The 25713-nt window shown below is 38.1% G+C and overlaps 7 protein-coding genes across 7 annotated transcripts; 4 read left to right on the top strand and 3 right to left on the bottom strand.

Moving 5' to 3' along the window:
• Window positions 1–1085: 1085 nt before the first annotated feature.
• On the bottom strand, window positions 1086–4111 carry LOC115771902 (cytochrome P450 4e5, mitochondrial-like). Its single transcript, XM_030717794.1, has 6 exons — window positions 3893–4111; window positions 3106–3215; window positions 2695–3047; window positions 2269–2638; window positions 2030–2201; window positions 1086–1925 (listed from the first exon to the last, which is right to left on the bottom strand). The coding sequence occupies exons 1-6, from the start codon at window positions 4050–4052 to the stop codon at window positions 1510–1512; spliced, it is 1581 nt and encodes a 526-aa protein (XP_030573654.1). The 5' UTR covers window positions 4053–4111; the 3' UTR covers window positions 1086–1509.
• A 2052-nt stretch (window positions 4112–6163) lies between these two features.
• LOC115771286 (probable cytochrome P450 4ad1) lies at window positions 6164–9788 on the top strand. The gene is made up of 9 exons (XM_030716911.1): window positions 6164–6397; window positions 7554–7663; window positions 7739–8018; window positions 8422–8491; window positions 8556–8682; window positions 8741–8893; window positions 8957–9197; window positions 9255–9437; window positions 9503–9788. The coding sequence occupies exons 1-9, from the start codon at window positions 6232–6234 to the stop codon at window positions 9724–9726; spliced, it is 1554 nt and encodes a 517-aa protein (XP_030572771.1). The 5' UTR covers window positions 6164–6231; the 3' UTR covers window positions 9727–9788.
• Window positions 9789–9916: 128 nt separating this feature from the next.
• On the bottom strand, window positions 9917–24252 carry LOC115771276 (probable cytochrome P450 4e1). The gene is made up of 8 exons (XM_030716900.1): window positions 24056–24252; window positions 12523–12632; window positions 12182–12467; window positions 11929–12125; window positions 11686–11871; window positions 10816–11056; window positions 10579–10758; window positions 9917–10521 (listed from the first exon to the last, which is right to left on the bottom strand). Exons 1-8 carry the CDS (start codon window positions 24222–24224, stop codon window positions 10316–10318), a joined length of 1575 nt encoding a protein of 524 aa, XP_030572760.1. The 5' UTR covers window positions 24225–24252; the 3' UTR covers window positions 9917–10315.
• Window positions 11010–17142, top strand: LOC115771295 (larval cuticle protein 2-like). Its single transcript, XM_030716923.1, has 2 exons — window positions 11010–11042; window positions 16774–17142. The coding sequence occupies exons 1-2, from the start codon at window positions 11010–11012 to the stop codon at window positions 17140–17142; spliced, it is 402 nt and encodes a 133-aa protein (XP_030572783.1).
• LOC115761987 (larval cuticle protein 1-like) lies at window positions 14498–14893 on the bottom strand. The gene has a single exon (XM_030704038.1). The coding sequence runs from the start codon at window positions 14891–14893 to the stop codon at window positions 14498–14500; it is 396 nt and encodes a 131-aa protein (XP_030559898.1).
• LOC115771162 (larval cuticle protein 2-like) lies at window positions 19088–19513 on the top strand. Its single transcript, XM_030716746.1, has 2 exons — window positions 19088–19099; window positions 19157–19513. Exons 1-2 carry the CDS (start codon window positions 19088–19090, stop codon window positions 19511–19513), a joined length of 369 nt encoding a protein of 122 aa, XP_030572606.1.
• Window positions 21174–21591, top strand: LOC115771300 (larval cuticle protein III/IV-like). The gene is made up of 2 exons (XM_030716938.1): window positions 21174–21185; window positions 21250–21591. Exons 1-2 carry the CDS (start codon window positions 21174–21176, stop codon window positions 21589–21591), a joined length of 354 nt encoding a protein of 117 aa, XP_030572798.1.
• Window positions 24253–25713: the final 1461 nt, after the last annotated feature.

Raw genomic sequence — 25713 nt, 5'->3', positions numbered from 1 at the left:
TTATACAAAAACCAGTTTTCAAACGAAAAAGTGTTTACTTGTAGAGGTATCAGAATAAATTTAAGCTAGATTGGGTCAAAATGTAAACATAAGCGAGCAGCATTTAAGAGTGTTTGACTTACAGTCCACTCTTATTTGATACCCAAAGAGTGTATTGTGTTGTTGAACCCGTGTGATCTGGCAGTACTAAATCATTAAGCCCAAAAATATGCTATAAGTTCGGTATACATTTCGCATTTATTTAAAAAATCCCACCAAATTGAGAAAATTGCGATCACTATTGTGTTGCCAAAATGATTACGAGTCGAACGAGACCAAGATCGGACCAGATTTGGCCAGGATACGAAACATGACTTTTTCTGAAATCTGAAAAAAACTGTTGATGCCAATCTGGAATATGGACCTCCACGAGCTTAACGCGCCCATCTGCCCACAATCGGGCTTTATTTGGCGGAGCTATGAGCCATAAATGCAAGTCATAATTTTTGCACTTAGCACCTATTTTTAAGCATTTAAACATTTTGCAGGACATTTCATGTAACGCTCATCGCCCTTCACCTCGAGATCTTTTTCTTGCCAATGACCCAATCCCAAGAGCTATAGTTGGCGCGCAGCTCCTCAATGCCAGGGAACCATTTCTCCGTGGGATTGATTGATCAACTTCCGCCATCCTCCAGATACCCCACGGCGGAGAACAGCTTGGGCACGTTCACATTGTGATTAACATCGACCAGATTACGTATGGGCGAGCGCACCGAGGCGGTGGCACGGCTTGTATAATTGGCTGGCTCCTTAACGAGCGACTCGCCCAGATGCAGCTTGTATATACATATATTTTCAACTTTAATATTCATTTAATTACTTTGGAAAGTCAGAGTAGTAAATTAAGAAACAACAATTAAATTGAAAATTAATGCAAATTAACATTAACAAATATAATTTTTTCCTTGCCTATATGACAAGAATTACTAAAAAGCCGTTAATAGGTATTCTTTGTCAGGCATATTATTACATTGTTACAGTTCACTTATTTTTAACTATGTTCTATAACATTATTAATAAATATCATAAATATTAGAAGGTCCTATTATTCCCATTATATAGTGTATGATTTGCATAACCAAACAAACTGATTACTCTTAGCAGTCTATTTACGGAGGTGCTCGCTAAAACCAATTTCCCAATAAGACGCTCTAAAATTAGTTGCTCTTATTAGTTGCCCCGATCCGGAAGATATGAAGCAGCTTAAGCGACCCACTCTAGCAAGAGTCCTACGACATGATCTGCGAATGGCATGGGTTAGTCGTTGACACACGCCTCTACCAGCTTCAAAAACATTATTAAATTTTACGGCGATGGAAATCGCAATGGGCCACAGCCAATTGCAGCCCAATAAATAAATTTTGTAAGAGTTAAAATCGTCACCAGAAGTGGCCAATTTAATTTCCAGCTTGTCAATTCAACGACATTTAATATTGATAAAAAGTACTATGATGCGATATAAAACACTTATTTTCTTTCATGCAAGCGGAGATGCAGACCATTCTCTGATTTTAAGGTCAAAACGGCTGACAATATGGGATCGTATTTGTGACCTTGGCTCTCCTTCTTTTCTTTCTCCGCCTTGGGCAGGCCCAAATACGTGTTAAGATGGCCATCCTTGGAAACAAGCTCATCTACTGCGGGCAATATTTCGAAGCTGCGCACAAGCTTCGATACCACAGTCTTAATCTCCAGCAGTGCAAACTTTTGTCCAATGCAGTTGCGTGGACCTGCGCTAAAGGGCAAATACTCGAAGGGTCCAGGTTTATCCACCTCGAATCGTCCTGGATAGAATCGATGTGGCTCCTTAAAAATGCGATCATCATAGCCCAGAATAATAAGTACTAGAGTTAGAGAGGTGCCCTTAGGTATTGAGGTACCATCTATTAAAAGAGTGTGAGAGAGAGAAAGAGAGAGAGAGATGAATAGAGTGGTAGAGAGAGGGGGAGAGTTGCGACTCATGAGCTATTGCCATTCAATTGCTTACATATCACATAATCTTTCTCAGTGTATCGACCAATGAAGGGAACACTGGGATAGACTCTCTGCGCCTCCTTAATGAACAAGTCCAAGTATTTCATCTCAGCTATTTCCTGGAATGTGGCATCCCGATGCATGTCATTGCCCATGACAGCTCGCTGTTCCTCAAAAAGCTTACGCTTTGGTCAATAGAAGGAAAGTAAAATTGTAGTCAACTTTTCGGTAGCTCACATAATTGCGTGTTACCTGTTCCTCCGGAAACCTGGATAGTAAGTAGCCAGCAAATGCCACGCCCGACGTCGTCGTGTCGTGTCCCTCGAACATAAATGTGGAGACCTCTTCGTATATCTCCTGCTGATTCAAAGGACGTCCATCAATGGTAGACGAAAGAAGGGTATCCAGAAAAGCCATCTTCTTACGGGAGAATTCGTTGTCTTCCGTCTTCTTGGCGATACCCGTGCGATGAGCCTCAATACGCTTCTCGATTATATCATTGGTGAAGTTTTGTAAAATTTTCAGGGTCTTCGCATTGGCGGCATATTCGGGAGCTAGGCGATAAAGCAGCTCTGAACGCTTGAAGGGATGGAATGCCCGCATGTTTATGTTGTAGCACATGCTAAACACATGGAGAGATATTTACATGGCACAAGAGAGTTGCAAGAAGGAACTCACTCTTTAAAAGCCTTTACAACCTCTACTGTGTCCCGTTTTTCTATGGCATTAATGGTCACTCCCATCGCTGTATCGCAGATGACGTCCAATGTTAAATAATGTGTTTCGTCCTGGAAATCTATAATACTGTCACCAGCCGAAACTTTTTTGAGTCGCTTGATGAATTTGGTTGAGTTCTCATTCATGACTAGGTGAAAATCTTGGAGGATATTAAAGTGGAAGGCGGGCGTTATCATCTTGCGGTGCTTATGCCATTTGCTGCCGGAGCTTGTGAGCAGACCTTCGCCCAGCCAAGGATTCAACAAATCGTAAATACCAGATTTTTTGATTAACGTGATGCTGTTCAATATGACCTGAGAATATAGGAATGTTTATTAAGAATGCTTTCAAATATTATAGCATTTTACCTACCTCCAAATGTTTGGGATTAGTCACACAAATGTTTCCATTGTAGCCTACCCACATGCAATAGTTATCCTTGTCGTATTCATGCCACCAGTCAAACAAGGTATTTAATATGGCTAAGTGTTTATAAAAAAACCAGTTACTGTTTTACTTTGAGTATATAATTATATAAAAAACTATATATATGCTGCATCTTATCAAACGACTTTTGCAAATTTACGAACTGCAATCATTTCTACAACAATTTTTGAATTAGTTAAAGACATATTTGCAGTGACATATTACTCAATTAAAACACAGGTGAACCCGTAATTTAAATTGTATACAATTACCGCTAGAGATAAACCACATAAAATCAAGATCGTAATAGTAGACGTTGGATCAAAGAACTGAGTTGCGAAATCTGAATTCAGTATGTATTATATAGATAAACTCTATTATTTGTTAACTATTAATTATAAAAATTAATGCATGTATTAATATAATAATATTATTTATAATTAAAAATGTAATAATAATAATAATAATAATTAAAACAATAATAAGAATATTTGTATTAACTAATGGAAAACATAGTTATCAGTATATTTGTAATAATAATGCGTTCCCCTTTAAGGGATAAAGTACGAGACTAGCGGACTGTGTGCATATGTTTGTTTGCTTAAAATATTTTTTACGGTAGCTCCACTCTTGTTTCATGGTATACATATAATCGTGGAGCAGTCTCTACTCGAGCACTCGTCCTTTTTGGTTAGTATTATTAAAGTAATTTTTTCTTATGTAAGGCAGTTACCAGCAGGAGTTTTGCCCACTTGGTGAGCATTGCCAAGAATCGGCAGTGTGCGTGGGCCCTTTATTTTGTTAAGAACACGTTTCTTTTTAGCAACACTCAATTCAAAGTACGCAAATACCAACAATGGCAATGCCAGAAAAGCATACAAAATAAACCACATTCTTAAACACGACTGTAAGCCCACGAAAACTTAACAACAAACAAAAATCCACGTTTCGATCAGATCCGCTCGGGCCAAGCAAAGTAATGAAAATGATTCTAGTTGGGGACTGTGAAGAACTTAAATACAACCATCGCTAGCAGCTGTCTCTTCGATTAAACAACTTCCAAACACTCGCGAATACTTGCCAATCATAATGAGTTGGCAGAAAAAAAAACTAAGAGAAAGCCCATCTTAAAGAGAACCGAGTTCAGCCTTAGAGTTCAGCAGCGAATCGAAAACTATTTAAAAAGCGCCAATTGTTCCTTTTTATATAATAATATGTATATATACAATATTAATAAAATTATATATAAATTGTGACTCATTACTATCAAAACAGACATAAACGAATGGTTTTTACAACGCTCAACTAAACATTGGCAACTAATTATCTCTCTTCTGACCCGACAAATACTCTCTTCTGTATATTGATCTTTGCGTTCTGAAGAAACGTTTTGAAAATATTTCTTCCCATCCAAGGTTCATTGACAAAAGTGAACAATTTAAAATTTATAAAAAATTCAAACTTTTCCACATACATATGTAAATACAAATACATACATATATACAAACATTCAAAACTACGCACTTCACTCAGCGGCTGTCCTACTCCTTCCGTGGGCCCACACAATGCTGTATTCATTCTGCACAAACTTCGGTGATTATGGTCCGATCTCTAAATGCTATTTTCAGGACTAAAAGATGGCAGATGTGGTTAAAACGTAAATAATTGTGATGTTTAGTAGAATATGTATTATCGGCAGAAGAAAATGCTGCCCAAAAGTATGGAATGTTTTCATTACATTGAGAAGGGGTGCAAGTCTTCGATAAATATAGCATACCAGTGTTGCCGATTTAGCTCTTTTCTCACCAAATCGGATCTTTTCAAACTTACCGACTGTAAAAATGTCAAATTTTTCTACATCCGAAAGTCTATCTATTTAATGTTTAGCTTTGAAACATTTTTTCTTTTAATATGGATTGTTTGAGCCAACCCATTATTATCAGCATAATATGGTTCTTCCACCATAATTATTGTATTTCAATTATTTTTACAAAAAGCTTTTAATTTTCAAAATATGCTAAGGCTTAATGAAAGCTTGTAACAACAACTAAGCCGATGGACCCAATTTTGCGACATATTTTATAGGGTACCAAATCAATCAAAAAAACAGCTTCGCCTTTTTTTCATGAGTATCATGAGAATATTGACTAAGACAAAAAACAGCTATTAATAACTATCAATAAATTTGCAAATTTTGTGCTGTTTTCTGTCCGTTTTTTTTAATTTTTTAGTTTTTTTAAAGCTTTTTGTTTGATCTGTCCTTTATTCGTGACATATAGTAGAGCTGCGTTTTGAACAGTGTTAACCTTTCCCACAGCACCGGGTAATCGCTAGTGCTCGTATGGTAACATACGTACATATGAATATTGGTATCTTATCACAGGCTTTGGTAGATGAGCTGCTTAAGGGATCAGGATATACATCCTGTTATGGCAACAACAATTATAATAATTGTCCCTAATATATGAAACTATTGTTGTTTAGTTTGAATGCTATCCGTTTTATCAGGTGTCAAATAATAGAATAATTGTTTTTTTTTTGTTAATATTTTGGGAGTTATTATTAGTCTTGAGTCACATTATAACCCAAGCTGCAATTTTGCAATCTCTTGTCAGCAATCGCAACCAAACAAACTGATTACGAAGGTGCCCTTTAGACTTACACGTCATAATATAGATGCTCAAGTGAGTCAATTGAACAGGTAATAAGGCAATTATAATTATTATTGACAGTTATCTTACTGCCAGCAGCTACAGGTAATTGAATACTGTTGTAATAAGCTGGCGATAATTGTTATGATTATTTTGAACTGTCTCCGTTTAATGACTGTTTAGTAGCCAACGTTAGAGCTGAGCACTGTGAGGAAAGAAAGGGGTAGCTAAAAGACAGATAAGCTATCGACTACGCTATCGTCGGTTCGAGCACAAAATTATAGCGAAAGCCGAAGTCATTTTTTGGGGGTCGATCAGTTAGCAAAGCATTTGCAAAGTGAACGCAACGTGAAACAGAAATTGTGATATTAAAAATAAATATATATTTCCTTACATCAGTTAAAAAGTATTAGATCAAAACATGTTTCTGCTAGCAGCGGCAATTGTTTTGGCCACAATTTTGGTGTTCAAGGGTGTCAAGATATTCAATTATATTGATCACATGGCTGGCATTATGGAAATGATACCGGGCCCAACGCCATACCCATTTGTGGGTAATATCTTTCAGTTCGGTCTGAAGCCAGCGGGTAAGCACAATATTTATGCACTATTTGGATAGGCAGTCAGAGATTAGAAAGTAAATGCGACTGTTAATGAAAAGTAACTATAAGCATAAAATATTATTTTATAATACTTTTCTCTGCTTCCACTTGCCTGATTATGATAAAAATTTAAGATTTCTTTATCTTAGATATTAATATTACGACATATTTCAGCAGAAATCATAGCCAGGGTGCATTTTCTCATTTTTGCAATATTCTTTGCAATTTTCATCATATTTTGTTTTCCAGCGCATTTCCCTCGAGCTCAAAGGCCCAGGCCGAATCTCAAACGCCAGACGCCCGCACAATTTGTTGAGTAATTTTGGTGTTGTTTTCCTGAACGTGCTTGCCAAGTAATCATTCCAAATGCACAATAGCCTGAGCACAAAATGCTGCACAACAATTGATAGCTTTGCCATGCTCCAATGGCATTGGCTGTCTCAATAGAGACTGCTTCCTTTCTCTCTGCGAGTGTGCTGCTCAGTGTAGGCATCCCCGTCGGGTTCTACGTTGTCAATACCATTATCCTTGTTTGATTTTGTTTTCATTGGATTTTAATAGATACTTGATGCAGTCACTGTTTGTTGGCAGCTTTTGCTCATTTCTTTTCCATTTGCTTGACTTGACTTGTGCATTGCGGATTAAAAAATGAGCACATTAAAGCATGCATGGGATAAAGTTGTGGTAAGGTCAGCTCAGAACCAATTCACACAGTTCACAGCTCAGAGAGGTGGTCCATTTCAGGCCTTAAAGCCAGTGATAGCATCTTGCAGCCAGGACTTGACAATTTATCAGTTCAATGCACATAACATTATTGAACGACTGAAATGTAAGCAAATGAAATTTGCAAATTCAAATGTAACCTACATAATGCGTGCAGTTACCAGTAACTGAGCTCACAAAGAACATTTCACAGCCAGGAAGCTGAATATTAAAACTGTCAAGCTAGCTCGCACAGGAAATTACAGCTTTTGGGAAGTTGTGCGTTTAGAAATTGAGCTGCCAAATCCGAATAACTTAAGTAATGAGTTAGACTTGGGTCGGGGTATATACTGATATGAATTTAATATAAGTACCTAAGAACTTAAACCAAATTTAGGTTGGAAATACTACTAATTAAAATGTGATTAATTTTCTGCAGAGTATCCCAAAAAGGTATTACAGTATTGCAGAAAATATGATTTTCAAGGCTTCCGTTCGCTTGTATTCCTGCAGTATCACATAATGCTCAGCGATCCGGCGGAAATTCAGGTGAGTTCTGCCCATTCCCTCAGCTGAGACTGAACACTTACATGGAAGCGCCCTAATGTTATTTGCCGTTGATAGAACATGTTGTCGAGCTCTTCACTGTTGTACAAGGAGCACTTGTATTCGTTTCTGCGCCCCTGGCTGGGGGATGGGCTGCTCACCAGCTCCGGTGCCCGTTGGCTCAAACACCAGAAGCTCTATGCGCCCGCCTTCGAACGCTCCGCCATCGAGGGCTATTTGCGTGTGGTGCATCGAACCGGCGATAGGTTTGTACAGAAGCTGCGCCAGCAGACGGAAGCATCAAAGCCCTTTGACGCCCAGGAGCTAGTTGCCAAGTGTACGCTGGATATTGTTTGCGGTAGGTGGTAGCTGGTCCTCAGTGGTGCCAGGTTGCGGGCACAGGCATGCTGTTGTAAAACTTTAAGCATTTGTCATGGGCATTTCTTTTTTTTTTGGTTAACTTTCAGGGTGCGGTTTCGGGAGCGTTGCACTCGTTTATTTTTGTAATTTATTATGGCCATTTTATAAATACGATTTATAACATAGAAAATGGCTACAAGTGCCAGAGATTGTCTGGCAAAAAAGTTTTACCGCGCCCAAAATATTCCGTGAGTTATTAAGGTACCAGTGCAAAGGACATGTTTTAAAAATTGTGTACAAGAATGATTAAATTTTTTAAATAATGGGACATTTTTATGAAATTATCATTTTTTTTTTTAAATTATTCACTTTAACTTTGTTCCTATAATAAATCCTTTTAGAGAATGCAACAGGCGTGGCCAGCAATTCACTGAACGATGAGCCGTCAGATTTACACAGCGCCATTAAAGAGTAAGCTTCAATATAATCCTAGCATTCAGCCGATCAGTCGTTATACACTTTTACCCTCTGCTAGCCTGTGCGAAATCGTTCAGGAGCGCACATTTAGTATAGTCAAGCGCTTTGATGCACTTTTCCGTCTGACTCCCTACTACTTGAAGCAGCGCCGGGCGCTGCAGTTGCTCAGGAATGAAATAAAACGCGTACGTTTTTATATATAACTGCTTAGATGTAATGTCCACTCAACCATTATTCCATCAGATAATATCCGACAGACAAAGGCAACAGCAGTTGTCCAAAACCAACGATCAGAAAAACAAGTCTTTCTTAGATGTCCTTCTGTGCTCCAAGCTTGATGGGGGCGCGCTAAAGGAGCGCGAGATAATCGAGGAGCTGTCCACGTTTATATTTACAGTAAGCTTGACACTCACATTCTACCATATATAGACTCCAGCTAAAATTACTCTTTTCCAATAGGGCCACGATCCAGTTGCCTCTGCGATCTCTTTTACAATTTACATACTCTCCCGTCATCCAGAAATACAGCAGAAGGTCTATGACGAACAGCTACGTATTTTTGGAAAAAATATATCCGAAGAAGCGGACATAGCGCGGTTGGAGCAAATGCACTATCTGGAGTTGGTAATACGCGAGACTCTTCGCCTGTATCCCGCTGTACCGCTGATAGCACGCACCAACCGCAAGTCCATAGACATAAGTAAGTATACGAAGATTTCATGATTTTTGCCAATCTAAGGCTCTGTCGCCCCTCCAGATGGCACAAAGGTGGCCAAACGCACAACTGTCATCATGTGCCTTATTGCCATGGGTTACAACGAGCGTTACTTTGATGAGCCCTGCGTTTTCCGGCCGGAGCGATTCGAGCGGGCGAACACGAACGAAGGCATCGAAGCCTTTAAGAGTGTCCCGTTCAGCGCTGGACCCAGACGCTGCATTGGTAAGTCCGCCCTACAGCCCATTACCGGCTCAGTCCTGACCATGCCCACTCTTCCTACCTTGCAGCTGAAAAGTATGCAATGTATCAGCTCCAGGCGCTGCTCTCGTTGCTGGTGCGACACTTTGAAATACTGCCCGCAGTGGATGGCCTGCCGCCGGGCATCAATGACCACAGCCAAGTGGACTGCGTGCCTCAAAGTGAATACGATCCGGTGCTAAACATTCGTGTAACGCTCAAATCCGAAAATGGCATACAAATCAGGCTCAAACAACGAACAGCTATGCAATAAAAGCCTCTATAGCGCGGATGGATTCACTGAAGATTATTTAGAATCCTCGTACATTGGAGTTACATATGTATATCGACGAGTATGCTGCACGTTAATAATTCAAGACAGATTAAGCTTAAATTTGTTTGGTTTATGCCTTAACCTCAGTATCTAGCCGTGTTATAATAATATTCCATTTCATACGCAAAATATATTTATTTCTAATATTTCGATCAAATAAAACCGGAGGTATACGATAACCAGATCAAGCGCATTTTTTTTTGAATGCCTCACACCACTCCCCCACCTTCCCCGCGCAATCAATAAAAATTAATTGGAAATCGCACTTATATAATATATCTTTATGCTAACTTAATGATCGTATATATGTTCAACTTCAAAGAATAGGCTGACAGAGCTGCACTGACTAGCCCAATTAGAGAGTTGGACACTTAACGACGAAGCCTCACAGATGCTGATAAGCTATGTAAATGAATGTAGAACATTAAAACTTGCGATGAAACCCTTAGGAGCGTGCAAATATGTATAAAGTACAGAAATAAAGAAACTTTGAGAAAAAAATGAAGCCCGTTTAACCCGAGCTTTGACTTCATCGCCTTTGCAGTCGCACGGGCACACCGGTTAAAGACTTGAGAGTAATAGGCATGTGTAGGTTCAACTCTTGTGGCCCGGGCTTATAATTAGCATTGAATACCTGTGCAATGGTCTGTTTAGCTAAGGGTGCGGGTAAAATGCGGAATCTGCGCAGTAATTTAGACAGCGTCACCTTCAGCTCAAGCAGCGCAAACTTTTGACCTGTTAGTAAAATGATGAAAAAGTATATATTTAATAAATCATACAATTGATACGTACCTATGCAGTTTCTTGGACCCGCACTGAATGGCACATTGTCAAAGGCATTTGCCTGTGTTCGTTCAGTGGCCTCGAATCGCTCAGGTCGAAACTCGAAGGGCTCTTCAAAGCTGTGCGGGCTATGTCCAATGGCCAAGATGGGCAGTGCAATGGTCGTGCCCTGGGGCAAGTATTTGTCAACTGTAATGCAGACAGTTAACTTAGACAGGGAACAGGGATGCAGCATTCATCACTCACGTATGACACTCGGCTCGCGGGCCGTTCGAAATATGAATGGCACACTAGGAAACAAACGCAATGTTTCCTTGACGACCAAATCCAAATACTTCATGTCCTGCAGCTCCTCGTATGTGGGTTCACGCTCCTTTTCATTGCCGTACAGGCACACTTGCTCTTCATAGGCGCGTTGTTGTACATCCGGTGCCCTGGCCATGCACCAGATGGAAAATGTAATGGCTGAAGCGGTAGTATCATGACCCTAAGGATTCAAAATCATCAACATTAAAAACATAATTTATGATAAATAAAAATTTGGTTGAAATTGTCAATTTCGATTTTCGAGAATCGTATTATTAATTGTTTTTATTATTGAGTTTATCTAATCTTCTTCTAACAATCAGGCTGAAATATACAAATCTGTTATTACAAAAAAAACTGAGAATTATGTTCGGAATGATGTCATAGCATCTCAATTTAGTAGACCGATTTCTATACGATTTTTATAATCTTAACCCATAGACAAGAACAAAGGGGTAAATTATTTTATTCTTTGGAATTCTACAAAATCGAATAATTAAAAAGTCGGGTTAAAACTAATGCCACAATGTGAAGTATATTCCCTATTGCAAATTCGCAAGTCTTTTAGATAGAAAATGTTGGCAAGCCCAGTGACAGATATTGTAAACGTATTTGGATTTGATGTGGCCAATATCGAACCTAGGAAAGGGAATACAATTATTATAAAACTACTTTTGTGATAATACTACAAAGAAGTATAATTTTATCCATTTCATCAAGCGCAAACGGCGAGCTCTTTCTGGTTATGTCCATGTTTATATGTTGTGTGTATTAGTGTGTACAAGTAAACATGTATTGGGAAGGAATTACCTCAAACATGAATGTGGAAACTTCCTCAAAAATGTCCTGAAATGTTAGAGATTTACCATCAACTTTGGCGGTTATAAGGTTGTCTAGGAATGCCATTTTAGGTCGCTTGGCATCCAGTAGTTCATCGTCCGACTGCGCCGCTTGGTAGTTTGAAGTTTGAATCAAGCGACGACGCTGCTCAATGATCTGAAATGCATGCATGGTTATATGCGAGGCTATGGAATGTCATTTTTGGCTGCCAACCTGAGCGAACTCGACGTGCAGTGTGTTCAGAGCCTGCTGATGTTGCCTATATAACGATGTAAATTTAAAAAACCAATCCATGCGCTTAAATACTGAGAACACACGCTCGGGAATGATGTTGCAAAGATCATCGATGGCACCCACAATCGGCGATGGTCGTCCCTCAATGCTGTTTACTCGGGTGCCCATTGCGGTCTCTGCAGCAAATTGCATTTTGCATATGCGAAATGAAAACAGAGCTTACAGAGCTTACCGCAAATGACATCGATGGTAAGTCTAGAGACTAGCCGCTGCATATCCATCACTTGGCCCTTCGATGCGTCTGACTCCTGTTCCAGCAGCTTCATGAAACGGTTGCTCGTCGTGTTTATAATGTGCAGAAAGTCCTTAAGGATGCGGAAGTGAAAGGAGGGCGTTATCAGCTTGCGCCGCACCGCCCAATGACGGCCATTCCCGGTGAGCAGGCCACTGCCCAGCCAGGGGTAGAGTAACGTATATGGATCATGTTTGTACGTAAGAGCAGTGCTGCTCAGAACGTGCTGATTCATTGAAATAAAGATCAGAACTGGATTGAATCTACACTTAATTGCTTACCTCTACATATTTGCACTCTATGAATAGCACATAGGGCATTGGGCCAATCCAGATGCGAAAGTTTTTGTAATTGTATTGTTTATACAATTTTAAGAGATTTCTTAAATGGGCTGCAAGGATGAACATATAATATTTTAGTTTACTTGTATTTGTTTTGCCAAGAATCAGCCAGCCAATTTTGGCTACAACATAACAGGTAGGGTATATATAGGGGCCAAATCAAATGGACAAAAAAGTAAACATATTCTAGATTAGTTACAACAAGCACTCTGCTCGTCTGTTTGTTCTCTTTTTTTATAAAATCCTTTTTGTCTGACAAAAACATTGAACATATATTACGTTTCGTCGACAATTTGATATTTTTATATTTCGTAAAGTGAAAAAATTATCACAAAATAATAATATAACAATTAAAACATTGCGAATTTTGGCCTCGTTGTCTGAAAATTTTTTGAAAATTATTACAAACTAGTTTGATTTGATTTTATTAGGCGCATGTTAATTATGTTAATACCGCTCAAATATAAAGTGAGCCTCGAGCTTAGAGGCCCAACAGATATTCGACCTTGACTATTATTAATATACTAATAATTAATCAGACCAATCGATTATAGCATTTCGTTGATTATAAAAAGGCGATATATAAAATACCCATATAGATTTGTACACTTTAATAGCCGTACAATTAAACACCCTAAATTACAATCGTTGCAGTGGGATAAAACAAGGATAAGTCCGATGCTCAGACTAAGCCTGAGGAGGATGTTTCTCTATATATTCGAGTGAACGCTGGATTGCGTCGGGGATTGGTGGTGGGGTCGGAATATGATCTCCCACTGGTTGGTATCCATTTTCATCTGCCACAAAATCAATTTTAATTTCTTCGCCTTCGGGTGAAACCCACTTTTGACTTCCCGTCTGAACGACAGCACTTTCGTCTCCTAGATTTTTTAGAACTCCCTCTACTGCTGTCTCTACGCCGTTGCTCAGATCCCATTCAGTTTTGAATGAGCCATCGGGATTGACAACATGTTCATTTTTCACCACCTCAATTTCAGCAGCCAGAACTCCAACGGCTAGAGCGTAAAAAACCACCTAAAATTGGTGTCAACAATAAGGACAAGTTTCCAAATGTCGAGGGCTACTCACAATTTTGAACATATTCACTACTTAGTGCAGAGCAAAACAGAAACTAATCATCCATTGTCTACATTTTTTGCCTTATATAAGGAATTTCCTCTTGGTATAAGCTTTGGCTTTAGTTTGTTAATACAAGTCAGGTTTAGGCTGGGTGTCAATAATAATAATGGAATTGGCGTGTTTAGGCTAAACAAAACGTGGCTAATTTACATTCCATCTACTCATCGCGGGACGCAAAACAAGCATATTGCATATTTATTAGTTTTCTTTTCTATACATTTATGTTTTTCTTATAATAAAAAAGCAATTATACATATTCACAAAAAGATTGAGGTTGCAAAGGTACAGCCTTTGTTTTGTTCTCTTAGTTTATTCTAACGTTATTTGTGTATTCTTTCGTTCAATAATTACATTTACACAAAATAGAGCTATAGTCAAAAAGTCATAGTCCTTTCGAATCTTAGCTGTTTTGTTAACTGAATGCATGGTTCACTCAGACAGCTCTTCTACCGAGGACTGCGGCAAGCAAATTATAAACTTGGCTATATATTTTTACATCAAGCTTTATCACATGCGTGAACTTGCGAACACATATAAGTAAGTATTAATATTTAAAAAGATGTAGATTTTCTCTATTGAGTGAAGCTGGTAAATGTTTGAGTCTTTGCAGGTAAAACTTGCAAAAAATATAAAAGCATTATATAATTCATATTCAGTACACGATATCATGACTGTAGTAAACGTTGTTTATTTAACTGTCTTTAAGAATCGAGTTACTTGAGCACAAAAGAGTTTCAGAACCAAGTCAGTTTAACGATCCATGCAACTCATATACTTAATGATGAGAGTATTTCTCGGGTGCTGGAGGATGTGCTGCAATCCAGGCAAGGGCGCGCTCGATTTCGACTGGAATTGGAGGCGGGGTTGGCAGAGCTGCGCCCTGTGGCTGGTAACCGTTTTCATCAGCCACATAAGAGATTTCGATTTTTTCACCCTCGGGCGAGACCCAGGCAAAGCTGCCGTGGATGTTTCCGTACTCATCACCGCTTTCTGCGCGGCTGATTTGGTTGCTGGTCTCAAGGCTTGCGTCGAAGCCATCAGCGCGCACATCATCCTTGCGAGAAAGAACTTCAGCGTGCACATCCTCGCCGTGTCCAACGGGGCTGGAGCGCACTGGATGCGCAACCGGACGGATGCCACGCAGAAGACCAGGTGACAAGGCGACGGCCATGCCGAAAAAGGCGCAAATCATCAACTGTAACAACTGGCTATTAACTGCCGCTAATCCCCAGTCTTAAACTACTTACTACTTTGAACATTTTGATATTTTGGCAGTTGTAGAACACAGAAAGCGAACGATGACTGATGCTGCAAAACGGCCAGGCGGCGTCTTTTATACAGCCGCAGCTTAGAGAGTGTCCACTTAGAGACTTGTTCAGGCGCATGAGTTATGGGTTTAACCGACACACCCACACGAAAAACCAATGCTTGGACGACACCAAACAAATGCGAGTTCAAAAATAATGATATAGTACTATAATATTTTATTGAATGCTAAAGTGCATCAAGAGCGGCTTGAGCCAACTGGTCGCAAACTTGTTTCCATGTGTCACCGAAGCTATCTGTTTAACCAAATCGTGTCGTTATTAAATAAATTAAAAGTGAGACCAAACCAATTCATGAACTATACCCACCTAATCTGTGACGTCAAAAGCAACTTCTCCTTTTAAAACGTGTTCCCAAAGCATAAATTAACGCATTTTTTGCAATAATTAAAAAATATATTTGAATATTTTACTTTTTATGTTAATTTGGGCGATTTTAAGAAAGTGTGGTAAGCCCTTTTAAGAAAAACTATAAAAGCTTTTCAGATATTGCAAGATTTTCACTTATATAAATATCTGAAAAGACCCAAATTACTTATGTACATATTGTTCAGGAGTAGACCTTGACTTGAGTGGGACTATTTCATCTGACCAGTATATATGGACTCGGTTAGGACAATTAGGAAATTAAGCGTTCAGTTAAAATCTTGCTCGCAAGTCTCAGTCTCAGTCGTCAAGAAGAAGTATAAGATAGTATAAGAATAATCATTTGAAAATATAAATTATTTTATGCAATCACTTCTAGGCATTGAACTTTACCGCACATCTTTGTAGAATGGTGTTCTGTTAAAATCTGTTAGAATCCCGTCGCATCTTTTTTCAGTGCCTAAAAGTAGGCAATAATCAAATAAATTGTTCGGGCAGATGGTTCTCCAAATAAATGTTGGCTTTGTGGCAAAAAAGGCAAATTGACTTGTTCTATTTGAGCCCCACGGCCCAAATTGTATATTATGGATATGTAAAATATTATATTTTTTCTTCATATTAAAGATTTATTAGTTTATTTTACCTTATAACATTTTGTAATGTTTATGGATAAGTTTTGCTTAAATATTATGAACATTGTGATTTGATGTATAATAAAATAATTGTAAGCCTTTTGAGTAACATTCAACTTTACAGTTATATGTATACAGTTAGTGTATATATTTAACGAGTAAAGAATGCCATTCATATTTCAACTAATCAAAAAAAACTGTACATGACTCCGACAAATAAGGGGGTAGAGGTTTATTTTGGAAGCTCAACTGCCTAGATTTATAACGATCTGTAAAGTAAATTACCGAATATCATAAGTTAAAAACATGAAATTGGGGCTCGGTAAGAAATAAATTTCTTCTTTACGAGAGCTGTTGCGAAGCAGATATTCAGCGATGCGTTATTTTGGGAATTTTAAAGCAGTTATTTAGAAGTCAAAACGAGTTTGCAAGCAGTTAGACCCGTTTTCTCTAGTTATTAACGCACTGCAACAGTCAAAATCGATAATATGTACATTATATGCGGGACTCGTTAATTTCGAGCGAAATTTGCATATCTGTTGCACGCAAAATGTCATCTAATAGTATACCAAGAGAGCTATATAAGGCCGAGAACTCTCTGAGTGGATCATCAGTCAACGTTCGTCTCACGTTCCACAACTGCACTTACTTCAAAATGTTCAAAGCCGTAAGTAGCTGGACACGAGCACAAGGATTGTCAATGGCTAACTATGTTGCACATCTTTCAGCTATTGATCTGCGCAGTTATCGGCCTGGCCGCCGCCGTGCCAGTTGCTCCTTCTTCTGAGGATGTGCACGCCGAAGTCATTTCCCGCAAGGATGATGTGCGCCCGGATGGTTTCGACTCTTCTCTGGAAACAAGCAACAAGATTGGCCGCGCAGAGAGCGGTGATGAGCACGGAAACATCCACGGCAGCTTCTCCTGGGTCTCGCCCGAGGGTGAACAAATCGAAATCTCTTATGTGGCTGACGAGAACGGATACCAGCCACAGGGCGCAGCTCTGCCAACCCCACCCCCAGTCCCTGTCGAAATTGAACGAGCTCTCCAATGGTTGGCCGCCCATCCCCCAGCACCCGAGTACGATAGTAAGCACTAAATGACTTTTGACAGTGCATATTGGTTCGCATATGGACTTGACCCTCGAACTCCCTTTGTTTATAATTTTTAAGTTATCCGCGCATTGTTTATGACAAATAAAAAAGAAGTTTTGTCTATCAAGCAATATTGTTATCATTTGACAGACAGGCCCTGGGTCCTCATGTTGGTAGACGTTTTTGGGAATTGGAATTGGTATTTTTTTAACATGTTTTTACAACAATTTTCATTACTAAGTAAGTATGCATCATTAGAGAACTTGACACACTCTGTTAACAGTCGAAAAGTATCATAAATCAGACTCATTTTATTATATATGTGTATATCATTAACATAGATCAGCTAAATACTCTTGCAGAGATTAACGGGAATACTCGACTGAGAGGTACCCTAAACACATTCATAAACAAACACACATAAGCACTCCGCAAGTTGCTCACTTTATGCTGCGGCTCTGCTTCTCTTTCTATCAACCCAACACAATGGAAAATGCGTTATTCAATAATTGCAGGGCTTATTGTCAGACGTTAAAAAAACGGTCAGGAAATACATATGACTATCAAAATAAATATGGAGAGGGATGCAAATGGTGAAATATTTTGGATTTATGTAGACTTCACGAGAGTTTACCCTACCCCACTAGAATCGGCGCGACCGTCTATCCATCTAGTTTCTATGCGAACTAGTATCTCAGTTTTTAGGCAATCGTCCTGAAACTTATAGCTGCCATCGGAACGATTGGTCAAAAAGTAGGTTCTTCTATGTCAAATTATATTTTCTTTTTTCTATGATAAATTAATCAAACTCAGATTTACAAGCTTCACTATTTTACATAGCCCGTAGTGCAAATGTCTACTTTCTCGACTTCTTGATTTCATGAAGACGCTGGCAAGATTTAATTATCTAAAACAACTTTGAACTGCACGTGTCACCTTCTGATTTTTTTCTTATATGAAGCTCTTATAAGTAACTACTTGATAAGATCCTTGCGTTAATAAAGCTAGTCAAGACCGTGTTAGCTTTATGGGGATGGAAGGGGATATATAAGATATTAAGAAGAAACATGTTATTTTAAACCAATCGAAACTTGTGCAGATAACGAATTGTTTATTTGTTGTCTATTATTTGTGGATTATTATATAGAACCCATAAAACCAGTAGGCCGGAAATTGAATTTTGGTATGAAAACAGTGATAAGTATTGGGAATGATTGATCTTGGACTCCCGAAATCCCGAAATAACGTTCGTGACATTAATTCACTCAACCAACAATAAAGTCATATATGACGTTGCTTATCCATCGAAATCAGATGCTTTTGAGCCAGTTTTCAAAATTGGAGGGGGAAGTTATGTGAATAATATTATACATTTAAGACGTGATTCGAAGAGTTCTAAAATAACAGTCATAACTAGTCTTGAAGAAGATGAACCAGTTTTCTTCAGAAGCCGCTGATGCACTTTAGCATTCAAAATAATCAGAATATTAGAAATCCACTTTCCTCATCTACTCTCATTGAAGGTTTAATAATTTAATCATAGCGTATGATATCCCTGCTTTTCTTGAGTACCCAGGCAATATAAATAAATCGCTAACTTTGTTCTACTCAGGTATGCATATTTTTGATGGAAAATATCTTAGTCAAGACAACATTTAAGTTCTAAAATAGTTTTTTAAAAACATTAATTTAATAAAAGAAATAAATACGAAATAAAAATTTAATTAAATAAATATATTTCTGTCAAAAAGCCTTAAAGAGTTTTCGTAATTCGGCTGTATGAAGATTTTTAGTAATTTGAATATTCGCCCAAATTTCCATTTATGATGATTAGAAACAGGTTGCATATTTCTTTCAGAACGGAGAAAGCTGTATAAAAGGCAGCTCCTATCTAGACTGGATCATCAGTGAAAGCTAGTCCCTTCAGTCAGCAACTGCACTAAAATCAAAATGTTCAAGATTGTGAGTTCTGAAATGGATTGGGTTGAAAAGTGTAAAAATAAACTGAGCTCGTTTTAGGTGATGATCTGTGCAGTTATCGGCCTGGCCGCCGCCTTGCCAGTTGCCTCTAACCCTGACGATGTAAAGGCCGAAGTTGTTTCCCGCAAGGATGATGTTCGCCCGGATGGCTTCGACGCAAGCCTTGACACAACCAACCACATCACACGCGCAGAGAGCGGTGATGAACACGGAAACATCCACGGCAGCTTTTCCTGGATCTCGCCCGAGGGTGAAAAAATCGAAATCTCTTATGTTGCTGATGAGAACGGATACCAGCCACAAGGCGCATCTCTGCCCGTGCCACCCCCAATCCCAGCTGAGATCCAGCGCAGTCTTGAATGGATTGCTGCTCACCCATCAAAGCCCGAGCATTGAGCTCTGAATAGTACCACCTGAGCGGGACTAAGCTCTGAGTCAGTTGAATGGATCTTCTAATGGACTTCTCTCCATAATCTTACCATATACAATTTCGCAGCATGATTGATTTTTGAAATTCAAAATAAACTCATATAATCAACCATTTTGATTGTTTTTTTCGGCTGTTTTACAAGTTTTAGGAAAGGCAGTGCCTGAAAAAAATGATCGCGAACATTATGAATAAAAATGTTGTCAGTAGTGAGCTTTAATAAAAATATTCTGATTTTCATTGTCAGGCTCTGAACTGAACATGCTGATATATGCCTCTAAGCTACATCCTTTCTAAATTTTTGTAAATTTAGATATGTTCTCAAGTAATCCCAAAGCGCAAATTAACTTTATTCCAATCTAAAAAACTATTTCTTAAATAAAATACTCTTTTTGCAAGTAGCAATACAAAAATGTTTGACCTTAAAACTAAAAAAATGTATTTTTAAACCAATTAATTAGAGTTGGTCTCAACAGATTACGAACACTTTATGAAACACTTTTTAGTTGAGTAAAACTAAGAATTTGCTCATTTAGATCGTAATAGATTTATTGTATCTGAATTAATACAGTTAGCACAGTTTATATTCGGCTTTGTGATTTTCATAGAAATGTTTTTTTATTATACAGTAAAGCACATTTTTGTTTGCAGTGTGATATTCAGTTATAAGTATAATTAGATATTTGAGAAGAGCTGTACCAAACTTGAACGAGTTTTGTGGAAGATGTAGACTGTTTATTTTGCTATAGTATCGAGTCAAGATACAATAACAACAAAACGAGAAATATTTTTTAAAAATATTTTTTATTTTAAAAGACGTTGCGTATTATATTGTTTTTGCATACAAACATACACATAAGTTAGACAACGACATGAAAGTTATGCTCCTTTGTGCAGCACATTCGGATCTCTTCCGTTCCAAACAAACTCAGCTTGGGTACACTTCTGTGGGTGTGTGTGTGTGCATGTGTGCACGTGTGTTTCTTTATATACATACTTAGCAATAAGCTAGAATGCTTTTAAATGCAACTCAGGGGATCTCTCTGCCGGGTATGCCCGACAGTGTCCTCTTGTTTTATTTCTTTCTCTTTGTTTTTATGCTTTTAAAAATGCGAATTTTAATATTGTTAATTAGTGATAGCACCCCGGAATTCTTGTGAAATACAGTAGAACTTCGATTATACAGATATCATTATTAAGCTGGAACATCTATTAGCCGGGAAGTTGAGTGGTTGATCTATAAACATATTTTTCTATACTGGTATATATGACCCCTTTTCACTTGGATATTCGAGCTCGTTTGTGAGCTCGTTCCATAGCATCACAAAAAATCTAGGTTCTACTGTACTCTCTTTTAGAAGGCAAAGTATTTATATAGAATGTAGACTGTTATATAATATGCAGCTTCAATTGTAGAAACTCGTCTAATAGGTTTGCAAGTTGTTTTTTTTTTCAAAATTCGGCGTGATGAGTTGGTTTATTTTTGATATTAAATTTGCATATGCGACATGGAGGAACAGGTCTGATATTTTTTTCACTAAATGGAGCTGTATATAAGACGGCGCCTATCTGAAATGGATCATCAGTCAACGTTTGTTCCTTACAATCAACAACTGCACTTAACTCAAAATGTTCAAAATCGTGAGTACCTCAAAAGATGTTAAGGATTGGCAATATATAAAAAGTATCTGATCTGGTCTTTCAGCTGTTGATCTGCGCAGTTATTGGCCTGGCCGCCGCTGTGGAGTCTGAAGCGAATGCGGAAACTCTTGAACGCAAGGACGATGTGCGCCCAGATGGTTTCAATACCCTCCTGAAGACCTCCAATGGCATTGAACAAGCTCAGAGCGGTGATGAGCACGGAAACTCTCAGGGAGACTTCAGCTGGGTCTCGCCCGAAGGTGTCCATGTTCTGGTTAAGTATGTGGCTGATGAGAATGGTTACCAGCCCCAGAGCGATTTGCTGCCCACACCACCCCCAATCCCAGTTGAGATCCAGCGCGCTCTTGAATGGATTGCTGCCCACCCCTCAAAGCTTGAGAAATAGGCTCTGAACATGTTGACTCGATCGAATGGACCACTCCCAGAAAAATAATCCGTACATTTATTGTTTTTGCCGCATACTAATTTTTTAATTGAAAAATATATGCAGCGAATTGTTGAAAGCATATTAAAAAGCTGATGTTTTTCTAATCACCACTGTTTGCCACTAACCAAAGCAGTCAGTGGGCCAAAGAGTCTTTCTCAGCAGCAGAAACTATTCCCAGTCGAAGAACAATGCCTGCAAAAACACGGAATACTCCAATGAATGAGCAAGAGCCCTATAAAAAAGTGTCTAACTGTAAATCGAGCTGACAAACCGGTTGCAAATTTGCAAATCTTAATTTCGCTTTCGATTCGCATAACATTCGCCAATTTCGAAAACAAATACGTATATTATTCTTTCCAGTAGCTAAAGCAAAGCGTCAAGGCCAAAACAAGTTTTAGCAGCAAGTGATCACCCTGATCTTGGGATCTTGTCTCGCCGGCCGGCAGTCAGTTTATTATTATTTAAATCTTTCGACCGTAGCTAAGCGCTATCATTTACAACTATTTCCTTTCTAGGGTTCAATGTCTGCTATATGATAGACACCTCATCTGACTTAATTGCTTAACAAAATGTTTTTATTTCTATTTTATTTATGTTGTTATATTGTTGCTGAGAGTTTGTAATTGGCTGTTGTTTTCGTTATTATTCCAATTAGCTAATAATTATTATAATTTTCTCATTGCTCTGAATACTCTCGTAGATTGAATAATTATAGGGGCATGAATAAAGTAACTAACAGCTTACTAATTATATTAAGGTTTGTAATCATGTTCATAAGCACTTATAAACTTAGTAAGACATAAATAAATGCTTCTCTTGTCAGGTTTTAGGTTTGTGTTCTTATGAATAATCTAAACTATTTGACGAATATTCTTTCCCCACTTCAAAAAACAGTTGAGAAAGTCTTATTCAGGCATATAATGTTTAATAAAATAACACATAATTATACACCTTCGTCTCTAACATTTTTTTTAGGTGAATCGTTGCGGGTTCTGTCTAATGTAATATAATGTAGCAATAAGCATTAGAGAGTATTCTGTTCAATTAAATCTTATATTCTATGCTATCTAGCAACTAGATAGTATTATCCTATAGTCCTAGCCTGTATACGCTTTTTTATTTCACAACTCGTATTTTAGATTTCCCATCAACAGTCGGTTGGGGATAAAATTCAATTTTCTAATTTAATATGTATGTAACAGGCAGCTCAAATGTTCCCTGATCAAAAGAAAAACAAGTAAGAGGTTTTAGTCGGGAGCTTCCGACTAGGGGAGCTAGGGGAGCTCTTCTTCCAAAATCAAATGCATATATATATATTCTATTTTAGAAGCTATATGTCAAGTTTGGTGACTCTAGCTCTTATTAGTTACCAAAATTGCCCAGAAAACAGGATATTGATTTTTATCGATTGCTTGGAAACGGAGTAAGTTATCGATTATCGGCAACAAACTCGATCTGCGCAGGCACTAGGAGCACCTACATCTACAATATCAAGTCTCTAGCTCTTATAGGTTCTGAGATCCTTGCGTTCATACATACGGACAGACGGACAGATAGACAGACGGACATGGCTAGATCGACTCGGCTATTGGTGCTGATCAAGAATATATATACTTTATGGGGTCGGAGATGCTTCCTTCTACATGTTACATACATTTGGATTTTGCACAAATACAAAGTTGCAATACCCATTTTTAATGGGATTAGGGTAAAAATATATATATTTCTGATCAGGACCATAAGCTGAGTCGGCACTGTATGGTACTGCTGTCTGTCTATACGTCTTTCTGCCTGAATAAACGCGTTAATTTTAGAGAATATCGAATTGTATTTATTTTTATTTTTTTTAGAACGAAGGTCTTCGTATAACATATACAGTTTCATTTTATATTATTTGTATCGATAGCTATGACACATTAAATGGAAGGCCAAGAACGAGGAATTTTATATATTTAGCTATTTCCTATAGTCTAAAGGCTATCGATATCCATTTTAAGTTTGTACGGGACAGTTATATTGAATGTGATTTGACAAACGTTTAATATGCTTTCATACAAATTAAAATGTGACGCGCATTAAAAAGAAAGAGGCGCATTTGATATTTGCACGAATCATATAACAAACTTGATCTGAACAGGTAAGCAAATGTTTTTTCTTGCACATACATAAACTGCGACAGATGACAGCAGCAACCAGATTCAAGACTGAATGCCAAAAGGCGCTAACATCACGATTAAATCGAACATATTAATAATTGTACCTTTAGGATAGCAACAAGAAAACCAGAATTTTAATTAACACAAAAAACAAACCGAAAAAAACCAGTCCTATCACATAGATATGCACGGAATCATAAAAACGTATGCCAATTAGACTTCAAAGGCTATCGCACTTAGTGTTACCCGTTGACATTTTCGCTTACCGTCTGGGCTAATGCCCATCTGTGATAGGTTGCCCACAACTGGCCAGGATGTCGGCCCAGCAAACTGATGGTCGATGTGCTTGACAAGGCGCTCATATCGAAGCCCATACAGAACCCAACATAGAACAAAAATAGCACTAATCGCGACTAGGAAGACTACCTCAAACATTTTCACATGAGCAGCGATTCGAGATTACTGAATGCAACCAGCCTCAACAGCATTCATTTCACCTATCTACCAATGCCTATCAATATAAAAATACGAATAGTAAATTAGAGACATCAACTACAACCAGCACGCAGCTCACTACAATTACAGAGAGGCGAGTGCGCAATCAGTTGGAAGTTGACTTTGACGAGATTAAAAATGTGCAACTATGTCGCAGTCAACAATTTCCAGTTACGAGCCGATCTGTCTCAGAAGTGATAAGTGTCGTGTGGTGAATGAAACTCTATTGCTACACACGTTGTTCCCTATCCGAGTTCAGAGCATTACAACTTAGAAGCAATTATAAAACAAATGCAAGCATTAAGTGGCATATATACCATTTAATTAGAGCATTTTTAATGGTGAGCATTTGGTAGTTGTTCTGTAGTACTGTTGGATTAAAAAATCCTGCTCCACTTGATTAACACATGTATTCTTCGACGTTATTCCTGCTGCTAACAAAAGAGGTAATTAAGGCAACTTGTTTAATAAATAATTTAATGCCATAAGACACAAATCCATTGCAAACTTTTGCATATTAAACTCGTCTTTAAAAGTATATTTCCTTTAGAGCACATTTGCATATTCTGTTGTTCTTCTTTTGAGCTAAGCAGGGACGGATACAAATATTGAAATCTTAAATGCAGCTGCATAGTTAATTTAATCTGAGCAGATCTGATTTCTTGATTGGCAAACATTTTGCCAACAACAAAGCTCAGCAGACAGTATTAAATGAATACAAATAATTTTCGGAATTTGTGTTATGCAGAGGGCAACAAACAAATTAAGCGTCAAGTCAAAGAAAGATTTTTTTTCTTTATATGCAACATACAACTTTAATATAAAATAATTTTAACTGGAAAACCACTTACAAATGAAACAATAATATGTGTCTCTCGACTTCGGCCTGACTCGATGCTTATGATGAAGTTTTTCAACAAGATTGTTAGACGAATTCAATTAAGTAATTGCTGCTGAGATACTCCGAGTGTGACTGACACCTGCCTCAAATCCCCTAACTCACATAGCAGTCTATTGTTTGTGATGCTGAATGAATGTGCGTACATACATAGTGTGTATGTACATATGTGCAGCTTTTGCTTTAAAGCCTTGCTGAGCATTAGAGATGTGTACATGTTGTATTTTTTTTTAGATACACGAACACAAACGCACAACTTTTAACTTTTGGTGTATTTCTTTTTTTTTTAAATTGATTTATTCGTACAAACTGAATAAACCACACAACAGCCGAGCCACAACTAGTCATCTCCGTCTGTCAGTTTTTATACAAACATCTTGCCAATTGAGTCGGACAACTGTATCGTAAACCTGCGCACGAAACGATTTACATTTCAGTTGTCTATAAAAAACATTTTGATTTGCTTACAGATTTATACTAGATTCTGCAAACATCGTGTCATCGTCGGATTTTCACATCAAATAAGTCATA

The sequence above is a fragment of the Drosophila novamexicana genome, unplaced genomic scaffold (genome assembly GCF_003285875.2).
Source record: "Drosophila novamexicana strain 15010-1031.04,08,12 unplaced genomic scaffold, DnovRS2.1 tig00000008-arrow-pilon, whole genome shotgun sequence".
NCBI lineage: Eukaryota > Metazoa > Arthropoda > Insecta > Diptera > Drosophilidae > Drosophila > Drosophila novamexicana.
This window is presented reverse-complemented; position numbering and strand designations above follow the sequence as displayed.

Bases quoted from the DNA above. Each gene is read 5' to 3' on its own strand.
- LOC115771902 (XM_030717794.1), bottom strand. From the start codon at position 4,052: ATGTGGTTTATTTTGTATGCTTTTCTGGCATTGCCATTGTTGGTATTT. The intron at 3,048-3,105 runs GTAGGTAAAATG...CTATATTCTCAG, and splicing joins CTAATCCCAAACATTTGGAG to GTCATATTGAACAGCATCAC. The intron at 2,202-2,268 runs GTAACACGCAAT...TATTGACCAAAG, and splicing joins CCAGGTTTCCGGAGGAACAG to CGTAAGCTTTTTGAGGAACA.
- LOC115771286 (XM_030716911.1), top strand. From the start codon at position 6,232: ATGTTTCTGCTAGCAGCGGCAATTGTTTTGGCCACAATTTTGGTGTTC. The intron at 7,664-7,738 runs GTGAGTTCTGCC...TGCCGTTGATAG, and splicing joins GCGATCCGGCGGAAATTCAG to AACATGTTGTCGAGCTCTTC. The intron at 8,683-8,740 runs GTACGTTTTTAT...TTATTCCATCAG, and splicing joins TCAGGAATGAAATAAAACGC to ATAATATCCGACAGACAAAG.
- LOC115771295 (XM_030716923.1), top strand. From the start codon at position 11,010: ATGCACCAGATGGAAAATGTAATGGCTGAAGCG. The intron at 11,043-16,773 runs GTAGTATCATGA...CACATCTTTCAG, and splicing joins AAAATGTAATGGCTGAAGCG to CTATTGATCTGCGCAGTTAT.
- LOC115761987 (XM_030704038.1), bottom strand. From the start codon at position 14,893: ATGGCCGTCGCCTTGTCACCTGGTCTTCTGCGTGGCATCCGTCCGGTT.
- LOC115771276 (XM_030716900.1), bottom strand. From the start codon at position 24,224: ATGTTTGAGGTAGTCTTCCTAGTCGCGATTAGTGCTATTTTTGTTCTA. The intron at 11,057-11,685 runs GTAATTCCTTCC...TTGAATCCTTAG, and splicing joins TTTCCACATTCATGTTTGAG to GGTCATGATACTACCGCTTC. The intron at 10,522-10,578 runs GTACGTATCAAT...TTTTACTAACAG, and splicing joins GGGTCCAAGAAACTGCATAG to GTCAAAAGTTTGCGCTGCTT.